General features: G+C 36.1%; 1 protein-coding gene across 1 annotated transcript in view; it reads right to left on the bottom strand.

Moving 5' to 3' along the window:
• RETREG1 (reticulophagy regulator 1) overlaps positions 1-19,239 on the bottom strand; it is a 64,546-nt gene that overhangs the window by 32,057 nt on the left and 13,250 nt on the right. Inside the window, exons 2-3 of the mRNA XM_053996315.1 lie at positions 18,322-18,428; positions 16,552-16,582 (exon numbers count right to left, since the gene is read on the bottom strand). Coding sequence (XP_053852290.1) covers positions 16,552-16,582; positions 18,322-18,428 — 138 coding nt within the window. The remainder of the gene's footprint in view (positions 1-16,551; positions 16,583-18,321; positions 18,429-19,239) is intronic.

Genomic DNA, 19,239 nt, shown 5'->3' with positions numbered 1-19,239 from the left:
TGAAAAATTAAGCTTGGGAAAACCCCTCTCTACTCAGACTTTTACTTTAATTCAGTGAGGTGGTTTTTTCATATTAAAAAACGCAAGGAAAAAAAAACACAAAAAACCCTCCTAAATCCAAAACAAAACAAAATAAACCCACAAAAAAACCTCCTGTGCATACCTGTGTTCTAAACCCCCCAAATAATTTATTTGGGAAACATTCAGAGCACTTTAAATACATAATTTTTCAACTTCTTTTCAGGTAACCTGCAGTGCTTTTCACCTCCTTTCAGTGACTAAGAAAGCCCCCAAAGACTAATTTCCTTTTAAAAGTACTCATTACAAAAGAAAGCCCCTCTTCAGTATGTTTTGAGTTTGATTATTGATTGAAGAAATAAGTATTTTCCAAGGTACATCTGCAAGAATTTTGAACAAAATATTTGAAACTTTAACAAAAAAGTTATATTTATGTGTCGTTTTCAGACACTTCTCTTTCTGTGTATCATCATATTGAGTTTCTAGCTGAATTCCCACACTTTGAGACTTTGATTATAATAAAAAATATCTGATTCAGCTAAGTGGTTAGGACAGAAGTTGTCAAGGTACACATTCTAAGAAAATTGTCTGCACACAATGGAAACAGCTTGATCCTGTACAGCCCTGATATGAGAACTCCATCCAGTAATTGTTCGGACACATCTCAATTTGTGTTCTAAGGCAAGCTACATATATTTAGAACAGTATTTTTTTAAAGATCAGACATGCAAACCTCAGATATTGTTGCTCTGATTAATTATATTACTCTGATCTCATGCCCAAATGCATAAATGCATGATGTTAAGGTACACACTGACCTTGCAACTTCCTTGGAATGTGGTGGTAGGAACAGACACTCCATCTAAAACTGAACAACAGCCATCTCACGTGCCCTTCTCGGATTTCTCAGAGTTTAACATTTATATACAATTTATATACAAATGCAGATATAAATAGTTACATTTATTTCAGTCTTACTGTATCACTTAACTGAATAAAAAGTCAATGCTTGGGTATTACCACGACCAGCTAGACTGGGCCTGCCAAAGGCACATCTAGCCCTGTGCCCTGTCTTTAACGCTTGCCAAAACTGAATACTTGGGGATACCTAAGCAACAGAATAAAAATATGGGATAATACATAATTATAGCTCCATAAAATATAACAGAGCTTCCAACACTCTTAGGAACTTCCAGAGTCACAGGTGGTGATTTTTTATTTAAAAGCCTTCCATTAATTTTCTTTTAAAAAATTGTCCTGTAATTTATATTTTAAATCCATCTATAGTTCTAATATTCACAAAAATCATGTGTCAAGGATTTCTGAAATGTATTGCATATTTTTATTTTTCCTCACCATTCTGCCTGCTGTTTTGATGTCTCCTCATTCCAAAAGAGAGAAGGCCCCTTGTCATATTTTGAGAGACCTCTACTGTATTTTTCTTTAATTATTCATTTTCTCTTTTTAAAAGTCCTACCTCATTTACTTGTTCTTTATCAGTAAATAGTTCTGTGAATTTGATCTACCTTGTTGCTGTGCTCTGGATTATTTTTTCTCCTGTATCGTTTTCTGGAAGGTAGCAGATCAGTCCCACAGAGAGTATTCAGGATTTGGACATACAATAGGTTTACGAGAGTGGCAGGTGACTGTCGTTGCTTTTTCCATGCATGTCTTTTTTAATGATACTTAAAAGCAGACTTAGTCTGTTGATTAATGCTGGTTTTGTGAGACCACATCTTATTGATGAGTGGTTACAGTCACCTTCAGACACTATTATTTTATATGTGAATTTAGTACTGGTATTTCCGCATAACTTCACAGTTATCTACACTGAATTTCAGATGCTACTTTACTGGGAAATAATCCTGTAAGGACCTTCTGGAATTCTTCATAGTTGATCCTTGTCTAAATTTTCTTGAATAATTTGGTACCTGGTCATCCCTTAGGAATGCATTTGTCAGAAAAGCTCCAGCTCAAATAGCGGATATTTTTTTATCCACTGTGAAATTCTCTTAAGCATTACCTCTTGCTATGAACTGAGCTAGAATAACCTCAATGGCCACAACTACATCAGTTACCTGTTAATCATACTACTAATCCAAGCACTTGGTAAAAAAAGGCTGAACTTCTGAAAGAGGAGCTAGGAAAAATCTAAGCTAGGGAAAGGAAATGTATGTCATATGGTGCTGTGGCCATAGCATACAGGTTGACTTGGGAGAATGTGGTTCTGCACCACAGCAAATATTTATCTCTGAAAATTTTAATTAAACTGGTCACCTCAATATGTCTGATCATCTGTATTCTTTGAGTGTGGAAACTTGCAGAACATGTAGAATATGAGCAGAAACTTTCTGTTTCCCTTATTGTAAAAATAAAATACTTATAGCTGTCTAGAATTTATCTTCACTGTTATTTAGACTTAAAACATTTGGAATATTAATTTTAAAAGTTTTTAAAGTGTGAAATATATTTTAGTAAGTAAACATATAACATCTCTTGTGTCAATAAGGAATAAGAGACGAACAGGAGACTTGGAAGGAATACCATGAAGTTTGTTTCAAAACAGCTGAGCTGTTTTACTCAACTGCATGTTGAAACACCTAAAAGAGTGTAATATGTTATTCTGCTGATAGACTCACATGCTTCAACAAAACTGTGCCAGGACATTCCTTCCTAAATTAGTGACTAATCAGATGCTGGGCTGGGAAGCACACCCTCACATGTTACAACCACCCAGACATCTGCAGCATTAAAAAAAAAAAAAAATCAAAAAAAACCCCAACTACAACTATATGTTCTTGTGTCCCCTATAAATAATTTCCATCATGCGTTTTGTAATCTAATGCTTGCATTTGGCAAACCAGATGCAGTTAAAGGTCAAAACCTGACTACTATTGAAAATACCTGACTACTCTACTACTTCTGATCTTTCTCTTGATTATCACCATTCCAAATAAGCAAGGATGTCCTCTTCCCTTCATGTCAATAACTAGTATATATTTCTTGTTTCACTGATCACAAATGTTTCTTGCTTCTTTTATCGAGTTCTCAAATTAATCAAAATTGCTTGCTTCTTTTTCTTTCTTATTACCCTCAGATTTCCATTGTCCTTTAAAAATTGTTTAGAATTTGAAAGCTTGACAGAAATTAACTCAATAGGCTGGTAGGAGACCAGCACTTTTTTGTTGTTGTTCTTGCGGCACAAACCCTACTCTTAAAAAAATATATATATAGCAAAAGCAGCATTTCTGCCTACAGGAAACAGTTAATACAGGCCAATATTAAAAGAGGATAAAAGCTACTTGTATTTGCAGGAGAAAAACATCTTTTTCACATGTTTAGCATAAGACATTCCATCTGCTTTTCACACAGTCTTTAATGATAATATAAAAACACAAAATATGGTTAAGCTTGCTACCTATTTTTATAGAGATTTTAATCAACCATCATTAGACTTACATTTAAGGAAAGCCATTCCAAAATGAAACAGTCCAATTTTCTTCTTAATCCCAAAAGGAATCTCTCTATTTAAGGTAACACTGGGAGCTCCCTGAATGCTATAGTTTATAAATACCCTTTAAGATGACAAGTCAAATGACTTCAGGATTGCAAGTTATCTCTCACAGTTGTTCAACCGTTAAAATGGAAAGTGGTAAGAATAGAATAAAAAAACGATGGCAAAAATATTACATGTGCAATGGGACAAACATAGCACACAGGACATGACCATTTTAACATTATTCTTTTCACTTAAATTTACTCGCCAGTCTTTGAAAAGGTCAGCTTTGTGAACTTCTCTCCTGATGAGCAATTTGAGGTCTGTCATTCCATTCATCAAAAATGCAGTCATCCTTTACTTATGATCAGTCTGGCACTTGTTGCAACAATATTCTGCTAGTTTAGGCACTAATTTGATGTAACCCACCTAATTCTATAATAATGTACATTTTAAAATACATTAAAAATGTGAAAAATAGCAACATTATGTTTGCAAGCAAAACAAATCTCCAAGGCAGGCAAACATATCCAGCAGCTCTGTGGCAATCTGACAGGCTGCTTCCAGACTAGGCAGTAGTTACATTTATGGTGTAAGCCTACAAAGACTTAGAAAAAGGATGTTTCAACTGTATGTCAGGTTTCTGTTCACTTTTGCAAGGCTTGGCACCTTGGTACTCTAAAAAAAGTACTATTGCTTGTTAACCAATTCAAACTTACAACAATGTGCAGCTAAGGTCTGACTGTCTAGACATCTTACTAATTCTGCCTAATCTCTTGAAGTCTTTGAACTAGAAGAGATAGCCTTGCTAACTTGGAGAATTGCCCTAGAAAACAAATGTCCTTTACAAGGAATTGACTTTTTGTGCTCTCTGCAAAGCCTTGGAGTACAGTATCTCCACTTGAAAATAAGGAATTAAAGATTGCACTCTGGTCAGTAACTTAGTGTCAGTTCTACTGTATTCATATGAAGCTACTTCTGCATAGTCACAAATTGCAAGACACATGGATTCCCACCAAAAATTAGAAAATCCCAGAATACAGAATACTCGTTCATAAATCTTTATGGATTAGGGATAAATCAGGGTGAGACCTGACAGAGGCAGTGACCAGTTGTTCTGTTCAAAATGATGCGACTGACTCCAAGGCATCTCCTTTCCCTGTCTGAGCTGGTTGGGAAGGCTGTTGCCACCCTTCAAGAGGCAATTCATGTAACTTGAACCTAGTAAGTTCAACACATGAGTTGAAGTACATGACATTATTTTTTGGCTGACATTTTGTAAGACTATGTCCAAGCCTCTTGGATCCTTCAAATGGAAGAATCTTTACTTAAGATATGAGGGGTCTTTGTCACTTTCCACCAGATACACTCAATTCCAAGTTTCACTTTCTTATTGACAACATACCTGTCAATCACATCCCTGGACAGGTTCTCCTGTAATGCTATTTAGGCTGGCAGCCAAATTAAGAGTGTATCCTCCTCCACCCTGCGCTGAAGCCTTCTATTTATATCAACAATTTGTAAATAGAAACAAGTTAAAAAAAACCCCAAAACCTAAAGCAAAGTATTTATACTGAAAGTGCAGTAATATTCAGAATTGACAACAATATGTAAATGTGCCTGCCATTACCGACAATTTCCAAGCAGCTTTGAAAAAAAAAAAAAAATAGGGAAAGAGTAACAGATGCTGTGGTTAGCATGAAAAAGCTGACCTGCTCAAGAACAGCCAGAAAACAACATTTCATTAGATTCAGGAGGTAACCAGATATTGTCCCTTTTAATTCATTTGATAGTCTCTGTGGGGTGTTGCACTCCACAACAAGATTAATTGCTTGCTTCACAAGAGGTCCCTGAAAACAGAAAAAGTAATCTGAGATGGATGGTACCAGCACAATTCCTCTGCAGTTTTTCAGATAGATTTTCTCTACAGAGATGTTCACAGACTTAAGTCAACCCATGAAGATGGGATAGGCAAGTATTTTAAGAGAAGCTTGTAGCTTTCATTGTATGACCAAAGTGTGGCCCACATCTCAAAACAGAAGAGAGTATGGTTTGTTTTCCCTGTAATTAAGATTTTAAAAGCTTTAGCTCAGCTGGTAAAAAATACTGGTCAATATTGCTGTATAAGTAAGAAATATGAATGTATTAAAAGATGAAGGACACCTCCAGACTCCCTCGCTGAAAGCTGGGAAAACTTGCCAAACAACAGGCGACCACACCTGCTGCAGACACAAGACTGCAAATTCAAATGCAGCACTTGCCATACTTGCTCTTGTCTAAGATGGAAGAGTAGATCTAAGCACTCCCTACTGAGAAAGCACAAAGCTGAGACAGGGACAAGTGGCATGGGAGACCTTCAGAGTAACACTAACTTGTTTTAGCAATTTTCTCCTTGAATCCCTGGTTTGTTTCTCCACTCACCTCCCTCTGTGCCATTTTCTGTATTTGTTTTCTAATTTTCCTTTCAACTCCATCATTTTTAAGAAGTTATTTTATTTTCAAAGTGCTAGAAAAAACTGTACTTCAAAAACCCTCAAATATCTTAAATTCTATGAATCTTCTTCCTAATGTTTGGTTAGTGCTGTGATCAAAATAAACATTCTATCATTACAATAAATATAGTGACAAAAAAAAAGATGTGAGAAAGCTGAGATGATGGCAGGCAGCAGTGGGGATGTTGCATTTTTTCCCCAGTGATGACAATATGGGTGGCACACGACATGCCAGTGAGCATGTCAGAACTGGGTCAGCTCAGAATTAGCAGCTCTCAGGTTGTTCACAACGGGCAAATCCACCTGCCTGTGCTCACAGATGCCTTTAACAGAACTTCATTTTAGACCAAGTGGATCCAGAAGCAAAACACTCACAAAAAACTGAACGGTGACTGCAGCTCCATACTTAAAAATATCAAACATGGAATAGAGCAGGCTTTACTATATGTTGAAAATTGCTGAAGGAAAAATGCACTATATTTCAACAAAAAATGATGAACAAAGGCTGGATATCCATCCTCCCATCACCACAGACTACGATCACATTTTCCAACTGAGTGTAGCATTTCATTTTTACCAATGTGTAACAAAGGAAATTAATTACTGAGCCACTTTTGCACAGGTTGCAGCACACCCTGCAGTTTGCAAAGACTGCACTTATGTCAGGTATTTATTTCACACATTTAATCATGGATACAGAGACTTCACTTGAACAAAGTATTGCAAAATTTAAAAAATAAGTATTTCAAACTTAGTTTATTTAAGTATAGTAAAAATACACATCTCACAGTACCCCAATGAACTTTTTTTACAGCATGGAGGCAAACTGACAAAATCACAGAACCTTTTGGGTTGGAAAAGGCTTTCAAGATCATCCAGTCCAACCACAATGCTAGGTATAAGGATCTTTTGAAGTCTCCACATGAAATTGCCTTGTGCTCTTTCATGAAATCAATCCTTCTGGCTTAATAGACTAATAATATTTGTTTATCCTTGACAAGATACAAACAGAACATACACACACCCCAAAAGACTTTCAAACATTATGCTTAGAAATTATAACTGAAATCACCTGTTTGTGAGATTAGCAAGACCAAAGTATAACTGTTAAATCAGACAATGTGAGGTGTTCTTTTGAATCTCAAAATTTTGATTAAATATTTGTGTAAGAACACTTCTGTTACCAGAACAGAAGGAAAAAAATTCACAGATGTACACTACAGCAATCTTCTAAATGATTCCTTTGTATCTCAGTACTGGAACCCCAAAATAAACAATATGGAATGCTTGCAGAGGTCTCTAAGTAGAACTAAAAGTTTAAAATAGGTCTGCATAATTTTGCTTACAACTAGCCAGTGGGGTACAGGAAAGGACAGGATTGTGAGACAAAGAATTAGAGTAATAAATTTCTCTAGGAATTGCAGTTTACAAAGTAAAACTAGGAAAAAAAAAAGGGCTATCCAAGCAATTTTAGATCAACTGCTCTCACTTGGATATTAGAAAGATACTGAGCAAGTAAGTAGCAAAGCTAAGAAGTTGTTAAAGCAGTCAAGGAGGATTATTCAGCATCCAAAAAAGTAAAAAGAAGGCACATTTCTTTTTAAAAAGTTCACAGCCTGTCCTGAAGATGAAAGCATACATCTCAACTGCTACAATGCTTTTGAAATTCAGCTATATGATACCTAAAAGCAAACTGGAAAAAATACAGCATATATGCAATCCCCATAACTTCACATTTAATTGAAAAGTTATACCAAAGGGCAAGAACAGGGTATTAGAAGTGCCTTGTTATATGAGACTGGTATGTCCTTAACATTTTCATTCAGTATTTGCCTTAATCCTTCAGAAGAGTGTGCTGCAATACCCCAGGAGGAGTGGTAGATACAGCAAAGGACAGAATCATGGTTCAAAATATATAGGAGCTCAGACTGGGAAATGGCACAAAATCAACTTCCCTAACTCATCAGGAATATGCCATATTTGACAAACCAAATCCATAAATGCAAAATGGGAAACAACTTATTAAACAAGCAGTGCAGTGGAAAAGGATAATGTTTCTGCTTGAGTTATTTACAAGTCTTAGAAGAAAAAAAAATCTATGCCTGAGATGCATTTACAAGACATTTATCATATGTACCACCAGTCATGTATTTTATATGATATTGGTAAGTGTTTTCTGATGTTGCTCAGTTTGAGCATCATGCTCAGAACAATAGAGATACTCACACATGAATAATGACAGTTTCTGTAAATATAACTGGGTTAGAATATATCCTTGTATAAAGACAGTTAAAGCAGCCCCAGTAAAATTCTGCTGGTCCTTTGTTTCTGCCCTTACTTCTTCAGAAGTTGCTCCTGCAGCCAAAATAATGCTTAACCTTTATGTTTAACTAATAGGAACAGAAGACAAGTAAGGGTTACAGAAAGAGGACTGCAGTATTTTTTTTTTTAATTGTAAAGAAATGGGACGATTCCAACATTTTCTCCTCATCTCTTCTGTGCACCCTCCATAATGAAAGGTGAGCTGAGCTTCTGGGGACAAGGAAGAGAGGAAAATGCCTTGTGATGGCTAAGACAGAATTGAGATATAACCAGAGAACCACAGAGAGTAGGCCTGACTTCAAAAGTTTGCAAACCACTTTATATGAGAAGAAATTGGTTATGTGTACTACATAATTTCTGGCAAATATAAGAAAAATAACAAGCCAAACAAGCCAACTATTTCTACTAGTGAGATACATGGCACCTACAAATGCTGTGCAAAATCCCTCATTTCCCCTCCCCTTAAACAAGAAAAGAACTAACCAACTACCAACCTTTTCCTGCAATTGTATAGAAAAAGATATTAAACAGTTTTTAGACTAAGTATGATAATTGTGTTAAAGTTACAGCCTTTCTACTGAAGTATTGGTTTTTGCTCCTGTAAGAAAATCTTTACCAGTATTTTTATTTTATCATGTATCAATATTAAAAAAAAAAAAAAAAAAAACCAAACAAATCCAGGAGAATATATTACTTGGAAAGGTAGCTAACAACTTGGAAATAACTAGCCAGAAAGGAGAAATAAGGTCACATGATATTAAAAAAAAAAAAAAAAAAAAAAAAAAAAAAGAAGCATCGAGAGGTTTTTGTACTATAGACAATTCTTTCTGCAATCTGCGGAAGATTTGATCATTCCTGCGTAAAATGCCTTTAGAAAAAACCCCACCACACATATTGCTGCCTATCTGAGTTGTAGCAACACATTCTATAAAACAAAGGATAATTACAATCTGATATTTGAACAGTACAGTGGCTACTGAAAAAGTAAGTGTTTAGGCTGCAAATAAAACTCAATTTCCATTTGCTTTCCACAAGTCTGCATTCACTTCCTGAAGGACTGCAACACCTTTTATATATTAAGAGCATTTGGGGGAACCATATTTGAAGCAGAGTTGTTTGAGGTGTGTTATCCAGCCATATATATCTTCCAACACATATGAATATATGAGGTAAAATGAACAGAACAACAACCACTATGAAATACCAAGGGTGGAAGCCTTTGAATACTCCAGATGCCTTCAGACTACATTAAAATAACTGAAGAAGCAAATATTTGCTCCCTGGAGCCTATTTGTATCTATTTATCTGTTAGACTATATTCTGCTCTCTGCCTTGCTGTAGGTCCACAGGAAGTATTTTCTTCAGTCTGTCACCAGATTGTGTAGTTGTGTAGGGCCGTGTGAGGAATGGATCCTGTCTGGATTACCAAAACAAGACAAACAGACTGTGCAACAGAAACTGGAACTGGTGGTGCCGTGTTTTGGTACTGACTGGCCCACATGACTGCCCTTGGCTCACATTACATTTTTTCCTATCTATAACATCAAGGAAATAGATTAGCAAGTGTAAAACAGAAACACTTCAGCTACAGCCTTGATCTTGTTGGAGTTCCTAACGGAAAAATTATTTCCTTATTATTTCCTTATTATTTCCTTATTATTTCCTTATTTCTTATTTCCTAACCTGCTCATCTGCAAAGAAATCTCTTTGCCACACCCTGAAGGACAGGACTTTTATATTGAGATACAGTGAAGCAGCATATCCTTGGTGTCTCAAGAGTGATCTGAATACACAATCACACCGTGCCTGAGACCATTTCAGAGAAACTTTATGTATGCAAAGAGGTAAATAAATCAAGTCCTGTGCCCTGCAGTTGTTACTGCTGAGGATTGGTATTCCTGTGTGTTGTGCCAAGGGTGCAAGAGTCAGTTTCTTATTGTAGCCACAAGCAGCAATGTATCTCCAAAACAGACAGGCCTTCAGATCAACAGGGGACAATGACACAAGGGTTGTAAATGCCCTCACTTGTCTCACCACCCTATGCTTTTATATATTCAAGGGAAACAGTCACCTTTAACACACAATATACCTGACCCATCTACAGGCATTTGTTTGGGAGGAGATAGATCAGGATATATATCTCATGTAGTATTTCAAATCTTTTTCCATTGATCATGAAATTAGACTAAGCAGACTATGTCAGAAATATTTAGGCACATGACTTGCAGATTGTCTTAAGCAAACCCAGCAGGCAAAACATATGTAAATCAGAGGTATGCAAAGCCTCTGACATCATAAACAAAGCATGGTAATTAGATGAAAGGGGCAACTGTCTCATTTCTATTTAGGGACAACATGAAGAGTTTTTTTCATTGCTCTCAGTGAAATATTAGGAATAATTTTGCACAAGTGCATTATGGAGTTATTAGAGTTATGGAGTTATTAGATTCAAAAGATCATTTTTTCTTCTTCTTGGAAAAAAAAGCCCAATAGCCACACATTACGTGAAGTCTGTCAAGCTCTGAATGGTGCTAGCACAGAATATTGTTCTTGAGAACACACTGACCATTGTAATGCATACAAACGTCTATGAGCTGGGCTGATGCAAGTGTGAAATCAGTGTAGCTCAAAAGATGAATTCAGGTCTGGAGAAGCTATGACCTGAATTTGAAGCTGATCTGTCACATCAGCTGACCCAGTAATGGAGGTTGTTACCTACCAAACAGTAATGCTTGCCCGGAAGCGGGCAGCAACTTTGATGGCTCTGAGAGTCCACAAGTCTCATCACAGCTAACTCTCATAAAAGGACTCCACAAAGAAGAGACTGGAGGAGGGAGGTGGTGAGGAACAGGAATGTCCTGGGCTTAGACAATAACCTCTGTGTGTCTGTTTGTAACCTTCTATCAGTGAAGGCTATAGCTTCAGAAATATCCCAGTTAGCTAACTACTGAGCTTCAAGAGCACTTCAGTATTAACCATGGTTTTCAACATCAAGTCCTAAAGTGTTCCAATAAAGACAGCTGCCAGTTAAAAGCTTCCACCAAGAAGTGTCCTTTTTCTCTTGTAAATGTTCTGTTTCTTCTAACAGAATTCTAAATCTTCATTGACCTGATCACATGAGCAACAGTGGATGAGACATGCTGTTCATGGTGCTGCACCTGCTTATTTTTCCCTCCTCTTGGGAGCAGAGGAGAACGTGTGCTTTGAGAATAAAAAAACCCCTTCTTTCAACCTACAAGGCCAAGAGAACCCTTTCAGGATTTATTTTCATAGCACAAAGGATTATATCCACAAAATTCAATGTTTAATAATATTGTAGGTACTACACACCTACTGCAGTCTGTGTGGCTGAAGCAGCCATTAGTGCAGCAGGGAGCCTAACACCATGACTGGTCAGGCAAAGCTCTTCCCAGAAGTCCCAGGTAGCTTTGATCTGAGAAAATGATAAAACATAACAGCGGACGGAAATCAAGTTGTGCAGAGCTTCTTCAGAGCATTAACTCCTTTCTTTCTGGCTTATTCACTTCAGTGACTCTCTGATGGCCTTTTAAAAGGACTGTTACTTAGTCCCTTCTCAGGCTGCAACTAGGTTTTTTTTAGGCTTGCTATAAAATAATAATTCTGCGTTAATATTAATTTGGCCTTCTTAAGTTTGACCACTCAAGAAATGAAGGTGTGTGACACTTCCTGTGGATATTCTAATACATCTACTAACTAGAGAAATCAAAGAAATCTCTCTAGGATAGGAAGAAATAAAACAGCTTTATAATGAGGAAGAGTAATTTAATAAGTGACCTTTTCCAGAGTTCCTTTAACAACTGTCACCCATTTTTAATAAAAAGGCAAGATACCTGTACAGCAGTTCCTCAGAAATGGAACAAGATTTAGGGGGAAAAAAAGTGCTACGGTGCTACCATCCCTAAGGAAGGTTCAGCTTATCTTCAGTTTGAAATTTTAAACTTAAAATAGTACTAAATGACTCCATTAGAAATACAATCAAAGGTCTTCTTACATAGACACATTTTACATATGAGATAACAAGCATTCTTCATTTAAGTTATGGCAATGAAAAAAGTAATGCTATATTTGCTTTGATTAGTCAGCAGTGCTCAACAAAGATGAAGGAGGACCAAAAACAAGTGCCACAAATTAACAGCATTTTCATTTAAATCCTTCAGTCTCTGATACTTGGAATGTACATGCAGCAGACGAAATACACAATGCATGTGAATGTTGAAAAAATACAAGTTTCAGAACAGTCACAATTAGTAATTCACCCTCCAACTACCAAAAGTTTACCATTTCACTATAAAACTCATCAGAAATTGGTGCCACCATTTATGAAACATTCTATTGTGTTGGTGACTGACTGATACTAATTTTCAAAACCAGAATCACATAACAAAAAGGTAGGGCAGGAAACGAGTCTGTTCAGATAATTTTGTTACTACCTACATCTGTTTTGATAAACCAAACTGTGTGTGGCAATTCTGTCAGGCACTAGAATTGGTCAGTTCTGCAGTTAAACCATTAAAATTTTTGGTGGATGCCAACAAGAACTTGCCAAAGCAAACCAGAAGAGTTTCAAAGTTGGCACAGACTAGAAATCCTTTCCTGCCTGCACAGTCATTCTGCATGGACCTTAAGGCAGTTGCAAACTATGGATGCAGGGCTGTAAGGCCATGATGCCAAAGAAAAATCATGCACACATTTAATTTATTAGAATAGACATTTATTAGAATAGGCATTGTCTCTCACTGAAAGTATCACAGATCTACCACATTTTTTTTCTCTGTAAGTTACTTAAGAGCAGGTGATTCTCTGCTGGATATGGGGATATATTTGGCATGTCTTGCTCATATATGATAACATGAAAACAGTTTTTCATATCCAATTTTGAGTAAAATAAAAAGGAACCGTGCACCCAGCCTCAACATCTTACAGCAGTTCCTTCAATTTCAACACAATCAACAGGCACATTTATAGTAGCATTCAGAAAAAGAAAAACCCACCCACAGTGCAAACAAATGCAAAGTCTTTATGTGAACTTATAAAAGCTATAAATGAAAGGTTGGGTGCAACAGTTGAAATTTCATTTCGGTTAAACAGCATCTCTTAAAGCTGCCTTAAGGCAGAGGACTGTGAAGTGTCTAGAGCAATATCTATTTTTAGGGAAGGCACACAAGAGCCAGAGAACTGCAAACCACTAAACACTCATCTCTGCTCTGTGCAAACTGTCAGGAAAATGAACAAAGGACATCCATGCCTGTCCTAATGTAAGCTGTAAAGAACATCATATCACAAACCTTCTGTTCTTTCCAGAAGTGAACCTGCTTTTAGATGAACACTGATGTCCATAAAAAGTCACCTGGATTTCTGAGAAGGCTTTCAACAAGGTCTCTCATAAAATGCTTTTATGGAGCCTAAGAAGCCATGACAAATGAGAGGAATTATTCTGGTAAGGACAGAGACCAGCTGCAAGGATTAGCAGAATTTAATCTAGTATCACATGATTTCTTGCAAAAAGGCAGATGAAATGTGGAGAAATTAAAATAGAAAAAAACTCCCAAAACTCTTAAAGTCATATGGGCTTTAAGCTGATCTTTACTACTCAGGACATTACCTTGAAGTGATTATCCATGGAAACATGGATCCATGAAAACATCTTTTCAGAGCTCAGCAGAGGTTAAAAAGCCCCCAGTCACATGTTGGGATTTATTATGAAAAGAAGAGAGGGACAATGTATAGTCCAAAGATCTCCCTGAATGCTATTTGTAATTCTGTCTCTCCAACAGAAAGAGGCACAGAAATGGAAGAAAACTGCAGAAAAGCACAATGAAGACATCAAAACTCAGAGAACCTCTATTTTAGGAACAATTAAGCAGTCATGAACTGAAGAGAACAGGTCAGGACAGAAGTTTATAAAAGTCACAGCTTCCTGGAGAATGCTAATAGAGTAATTGCTCAGTATTTCTTCCAACAAGAAAAAATGTAGGAAGAGCTTACAAACTATTATAGAGCAGTAAACAAACAGAAGACTGTTGACAAAGCATGTGGTTCATCTGTGGATCTCTGTCTACAGGATGGTGCCAACAGCAGAAGTTTCTAAGAACAAAACCAATGAGACAAATTCACAGAAGGTCCACCTAGAACAGCTTGGGAGGGGGGTGGGGGTAAGGTTCATCTGGAAGCTGCTGGGAAAATATACCAGGAGAACCTTGCAAGCTTGTCCTGCTTTAATGCAGGACATTACCCAAGGTCATGTTTCTCCAGGCTGGATCCCTTCAGAGAGCAGATGCTGGGCTAGAGGGACACATACAATGCTTGTATTATATTACCCAAAGGCATGAGCTATGGTGAGCTCATCAAATTCTCTTTTTCACTCTCTGCATTGTCTCCCTGCAGAACAGCAAATCAAGTCCAGCATTCTGAACACTGAAAACCTGAATCCAAGATATTTCAAGTACTACTTATAGCCTTTTCATTAAAATCAACTATTCTGCTTTGGTGACCTGATGAACTGGGGAGTAAGAGAAGAAAAATGTATCAGACTGCAGAATTATTTTTCATGGAAATAAAAGGCAGTCAAAAACCTATGTTTCCTTTCACTTCACAAGCAATTGAGTTTTCTTTGCCTTCCTCTTTTTGAATGTAAACAGACAGGTAAAGTCAGATTCAAAACCCTGAAAGACAGTAAATTTTATGTAAATTACTCTGGCAAATAACAGGAGGGAGAAATGAAACATAAATCACACTAATCTACTGTGCCACAGGAATGGCTTCTCAATTAAATTTTTTGAAGCACTGCTGCTCCACACAGATACATGAAGTAGCACTAGCTATGGTAAAAGCATTTTACTCTGCTCAGTTTATAAACTAAGCTGTCATCAATTCCATACAGCTCAATTTTATGCTTATGAGATTTCTTACCTGTGGAAGTTCAGAGGTATGAAACTGAACAGGAGGTGCACATCTGAGCTGCTTCCTGTAATTGCTATGACACTGGTATCTGTCTCTAGACAGAGGACAAAACCCTGCATCTTCCCTTTTTCAAGTCTGCATTACTGTTTCTTCAGTGTCAGGCTACAATACAATAGTGTACTAATGGATATGCTTTCAAATTATGTCAGATATATAATAAATCCTGGTGGTCTGTTTAGAAGAAGAATAATGCCTTAAATATGCAACCTTTTGTTCCGAAAATGAATTATCTGCAATCGTTTAGACATTGATTATTCTGCTGTTGTGCTTAAAGAATGGTGTTCCCCAGTTCAGTGTTTCCACTGAAACACTCCAAACCACACACTGCTCGCTCACTCCCCCATCACCCCCCCTCACCTGTGAAGGGCTGGACAGGAGAACTAGAGACAAAAAAGGTAAAGATCATGGGTTGAAATAAGAACAATTTATGGGAAACAGCAATGAGAAAGAACAATAAACAGTAACAGCAACAATATCAGAGTGTAGGTGGGACGTGAATGATTCACACACCAGCTGTAAATTCCCAACAACACCTGACTGTGCTGCCACACTACTTGACCTGGAAGGGACTCCTTCCCCCATCCCAGGAAAATGAGGAGAGGTGCTAGAGAATAACCTTTGAGTCCTGACCACACCCCTTCTGGCTACTGCAAAAAATTAACTCTGTCTTGGCAGGAACCAGGACAACTGCCAACAACTTAATTATATACTCTATGGTAACATGACATAAACATTTGCCTAAAACAGACAAGTCAACAGGCTTCAAAATTATTAATTTCTATTCATATGGATATCAACTGATATTTATTTGCAATTATAACGATCAATTACTTATGCTGACTTAAAGAGAAACTACAGCCATCTTACCTACTTCTAGTCAGCAGCACTGGTATAAGTTCTAAAAGTTCTATAAATTCTAATATTACCCCCTTGACCAAAACAGTAATATTCTGCTTTTCAAAGAAAGCACTAATTCCCAGAAAACACAAAGCATGATAATCCCAGTGTAACATAAAGCATTTCTAGAGGTATTCTGATATGTTACTATATACTTTAATGTTCCTCAAATCAGAAGCAATAATTTATTAAAAATCATGAACAAGCACTAATAAACTTAGAAAATATTTTAAAATCAAAATAATTCAGCAACTTATTAGAAGAAAACAGACTTTAAAAAAAATTCCAGGTCAACTATAAAAAATAAAGTAATAAATAACCACGCATTAAAAATAAAGTACCTACTTGCCAGTGATGGTCCTCCAGAACTGCGCACCTGCAATTGTAAGAACGTAAGATGAAACACAATGCACTAAATCACAAAGAATTTTATTTTTTATTCATAGAACATATTCAGAATTGGGACAAAATTACTAAGGAATTCTCTGTACCAGTCAAAGAGGAAAGCTATATCATCTTACAGTAACAGTTCTTGAATTGCTTTCTATAAACTTAATATATAGTTAAAATTATTAATGGAAAAAGTAAGGATCTTCTATGGCTACATTTCCACATGGAAGAATCTCATTAAGATGATAACATAACTTTAACATGAACATACCATCTACTTCTATACACTGACAACCACTCTACATTCCTCATGAATCTGTAATAGTCTTGCCATCTAGTGGCTGGCTGGAAGCGTGAAGCAGCTACACGGACGTGATATACTAGGAAGAAGGGAAGAATTTTTTCTGCTTCTTGTAGCAGCACTTAATTGATTTCTATTCATTACCACAAGACTCCTACAGTATTATTTCGAGGGCCTGATTTTTCTTAAACTCTGTCTACAATGGCATCAAAGGCAATAGCAGAATAAATTCATTTACTACAGTAAATAATTACTCTATAAGCTAGGAAACAGAGGTCTTCCTAGCCTCATCTCTAAAATGAATGGTTAAATAACCACACAAACGTGAGAGTGGTACATCCTGAATTTGGTCACTACAAAAATATTATTTACAGGTACGAGTGAATTTACCTAAATCATTGCCTTCCAGCTAGCAAGGTGTTCAATGTTTGTGGTGATTTATACAGCACAGAGCTTAAAAAAAATCAAATTCTGCTTAGCTTTATATGTTGGCCTCTGGGCTTGTAATACTCAAGCAGGAAACAGAAAGCTAACCAAGACTCCCAGAAAAGGGAATGACAGTAAATCATCCTTCAGAAAAGGTAGCAAATATCTGCTGTAACTAAGCAGGGAACAACTGGCTTTGGCAGTGAGAAATTAATTGTTAGTACATCACAGAGGAATACCATGCTTCTCTGACATCTATTTCCTGCTTTTGTACTATGTTCAGATGGTTTTTCAAACACTTTGCATGGGATTTAACAATAAACAAAAGGCAAAATAAGAATCTTGAAAAAAACAATCGTCATGGCAATAGAAATTAAAAACTTATGGTAAGCATTTTGTCAAAGAATTTTCAAGATGGTAATGAAATACAGGACAGGAATTGAAAAAAAAATCCAAAACAACAGACCAGCCAACAGACTCAAAATCCCTTTCAAAATTGGTTGTATTCACATAAGACTTTATACGCTCTGGAGACTAAATGCTATACAAAGTAAAAAGAAAATACTGTTCACTTCTTATTTCAACTGTGCTAAGATAGGTAATTTCTCTATCTATTTACAGATTTCACTGATATATACTGGATGTCCCAAAATTTCCAAAGATTACATGATCAATGTTGGAAGAAGTATGAATGTCTAGGAAAACATTGTATTTTAGAAAAAAATGCATTTTTAGACCTAGCAGTTGAGAAACAAGAATGACTGTCCACTCCTAACAATTACACTCATCTAAATGCTAAAACAAATCTCCTAATGCCCTCCCTACAAAATATAGCAAAATTTAATTGAAAATGGCAATAGACCATCACAGATCTACTATCACTCTCTACAATTAGCTGATCCTTTTACAATAATCATAATATTGACCTGGCTTTAGTAATGAATTAGCATGCTCCAAAGTGCAGGTGTTTAAGCACAGAAGTCTATCAGTACACTTACCTTTTATCTTTGAGAATATCAAATCCTTCATTATCTGAAGAATTAACACTCCAAGTATTATAAGGGAAGTCAGATGATACACTCTCCAAGGGGTCAATGCAACAAACCTAGAATATCAAGAAGAAATAAATGTTGAATACTTCAAAACTCATTGGAAGCATGCAAAAACTAAGAGCTGCTACTAATACTGAAAATAAATAGGAAGTAATAGACTTAGTAATTGAAATAACTGAGTTCAGTTTCTCCCCACAACCTTTCCATGAGAAGCAAGTATTGAGAGCTCTAAGCATGGCATTTAAAAATACAAAGACTAAACATTGAATTTGTAGTAGATTTTTGTCCATACTTTTATTTACACACAGAGAAAATAAAGAAAACAAAATATTTTAATTATTGCATAGAAAGTACTACTTTTAAATTAACTGTGGCTTCATTAAAACTAATTGTCTTGGCACAATGCACAAAAAAAGGTCAAAAATTTTTGTTTGCTTCCTACAGAACCTATGTTTAAGTAATATTTTTATACAAATCATTCTTTCAAACACAAAGACGAAGTAAATATATATAACAGCATAACACTAAAATTTGTCTTCATAACATGAATTTTGGTTTTAATTACATAATTTTTTTGAACATGTCTAGTCAAGTCAAACAGACCTAGACTCAGAAAGTATGAATTATAATCTCATGCACTGCTGACTTTGCTGCTGGTGTGTTTGGAGATTAGCTCTTCTATGTGTTTTAATGGCAAATATCTTAACTCACAAAAAAAGGGAGTATGAAGTAAAAAGAATTAAAATTCAACTAAACAAATAAAAAAAGCTAAAGTATTTTAATAGCTGGTTTTGAGCACTTTAAATCAGTGATCTGAACAGAAACAGTGAACAAGTTAATTTTTCAAAGTAAAAGCAATTAACT

This window comes from Vidua macroura, chromosome 1 (genome assembly GCF_024509145.1).
Source record: "Vidua macroura isolate BioBank_ID:100142 chromosome 1, ASM2450914v1, whole genome shotgun sequence".
Lineage (NCBI taxonomy): Eukaryota > Metazoa > Chordata > Aves > Passeriformes > Viduidae > Vidua > Vidua macroura.
Note: the sequence above shows the minus strand (reverse complement) of the source record. Positions and strands in the feature narration are given on the sequence as shown.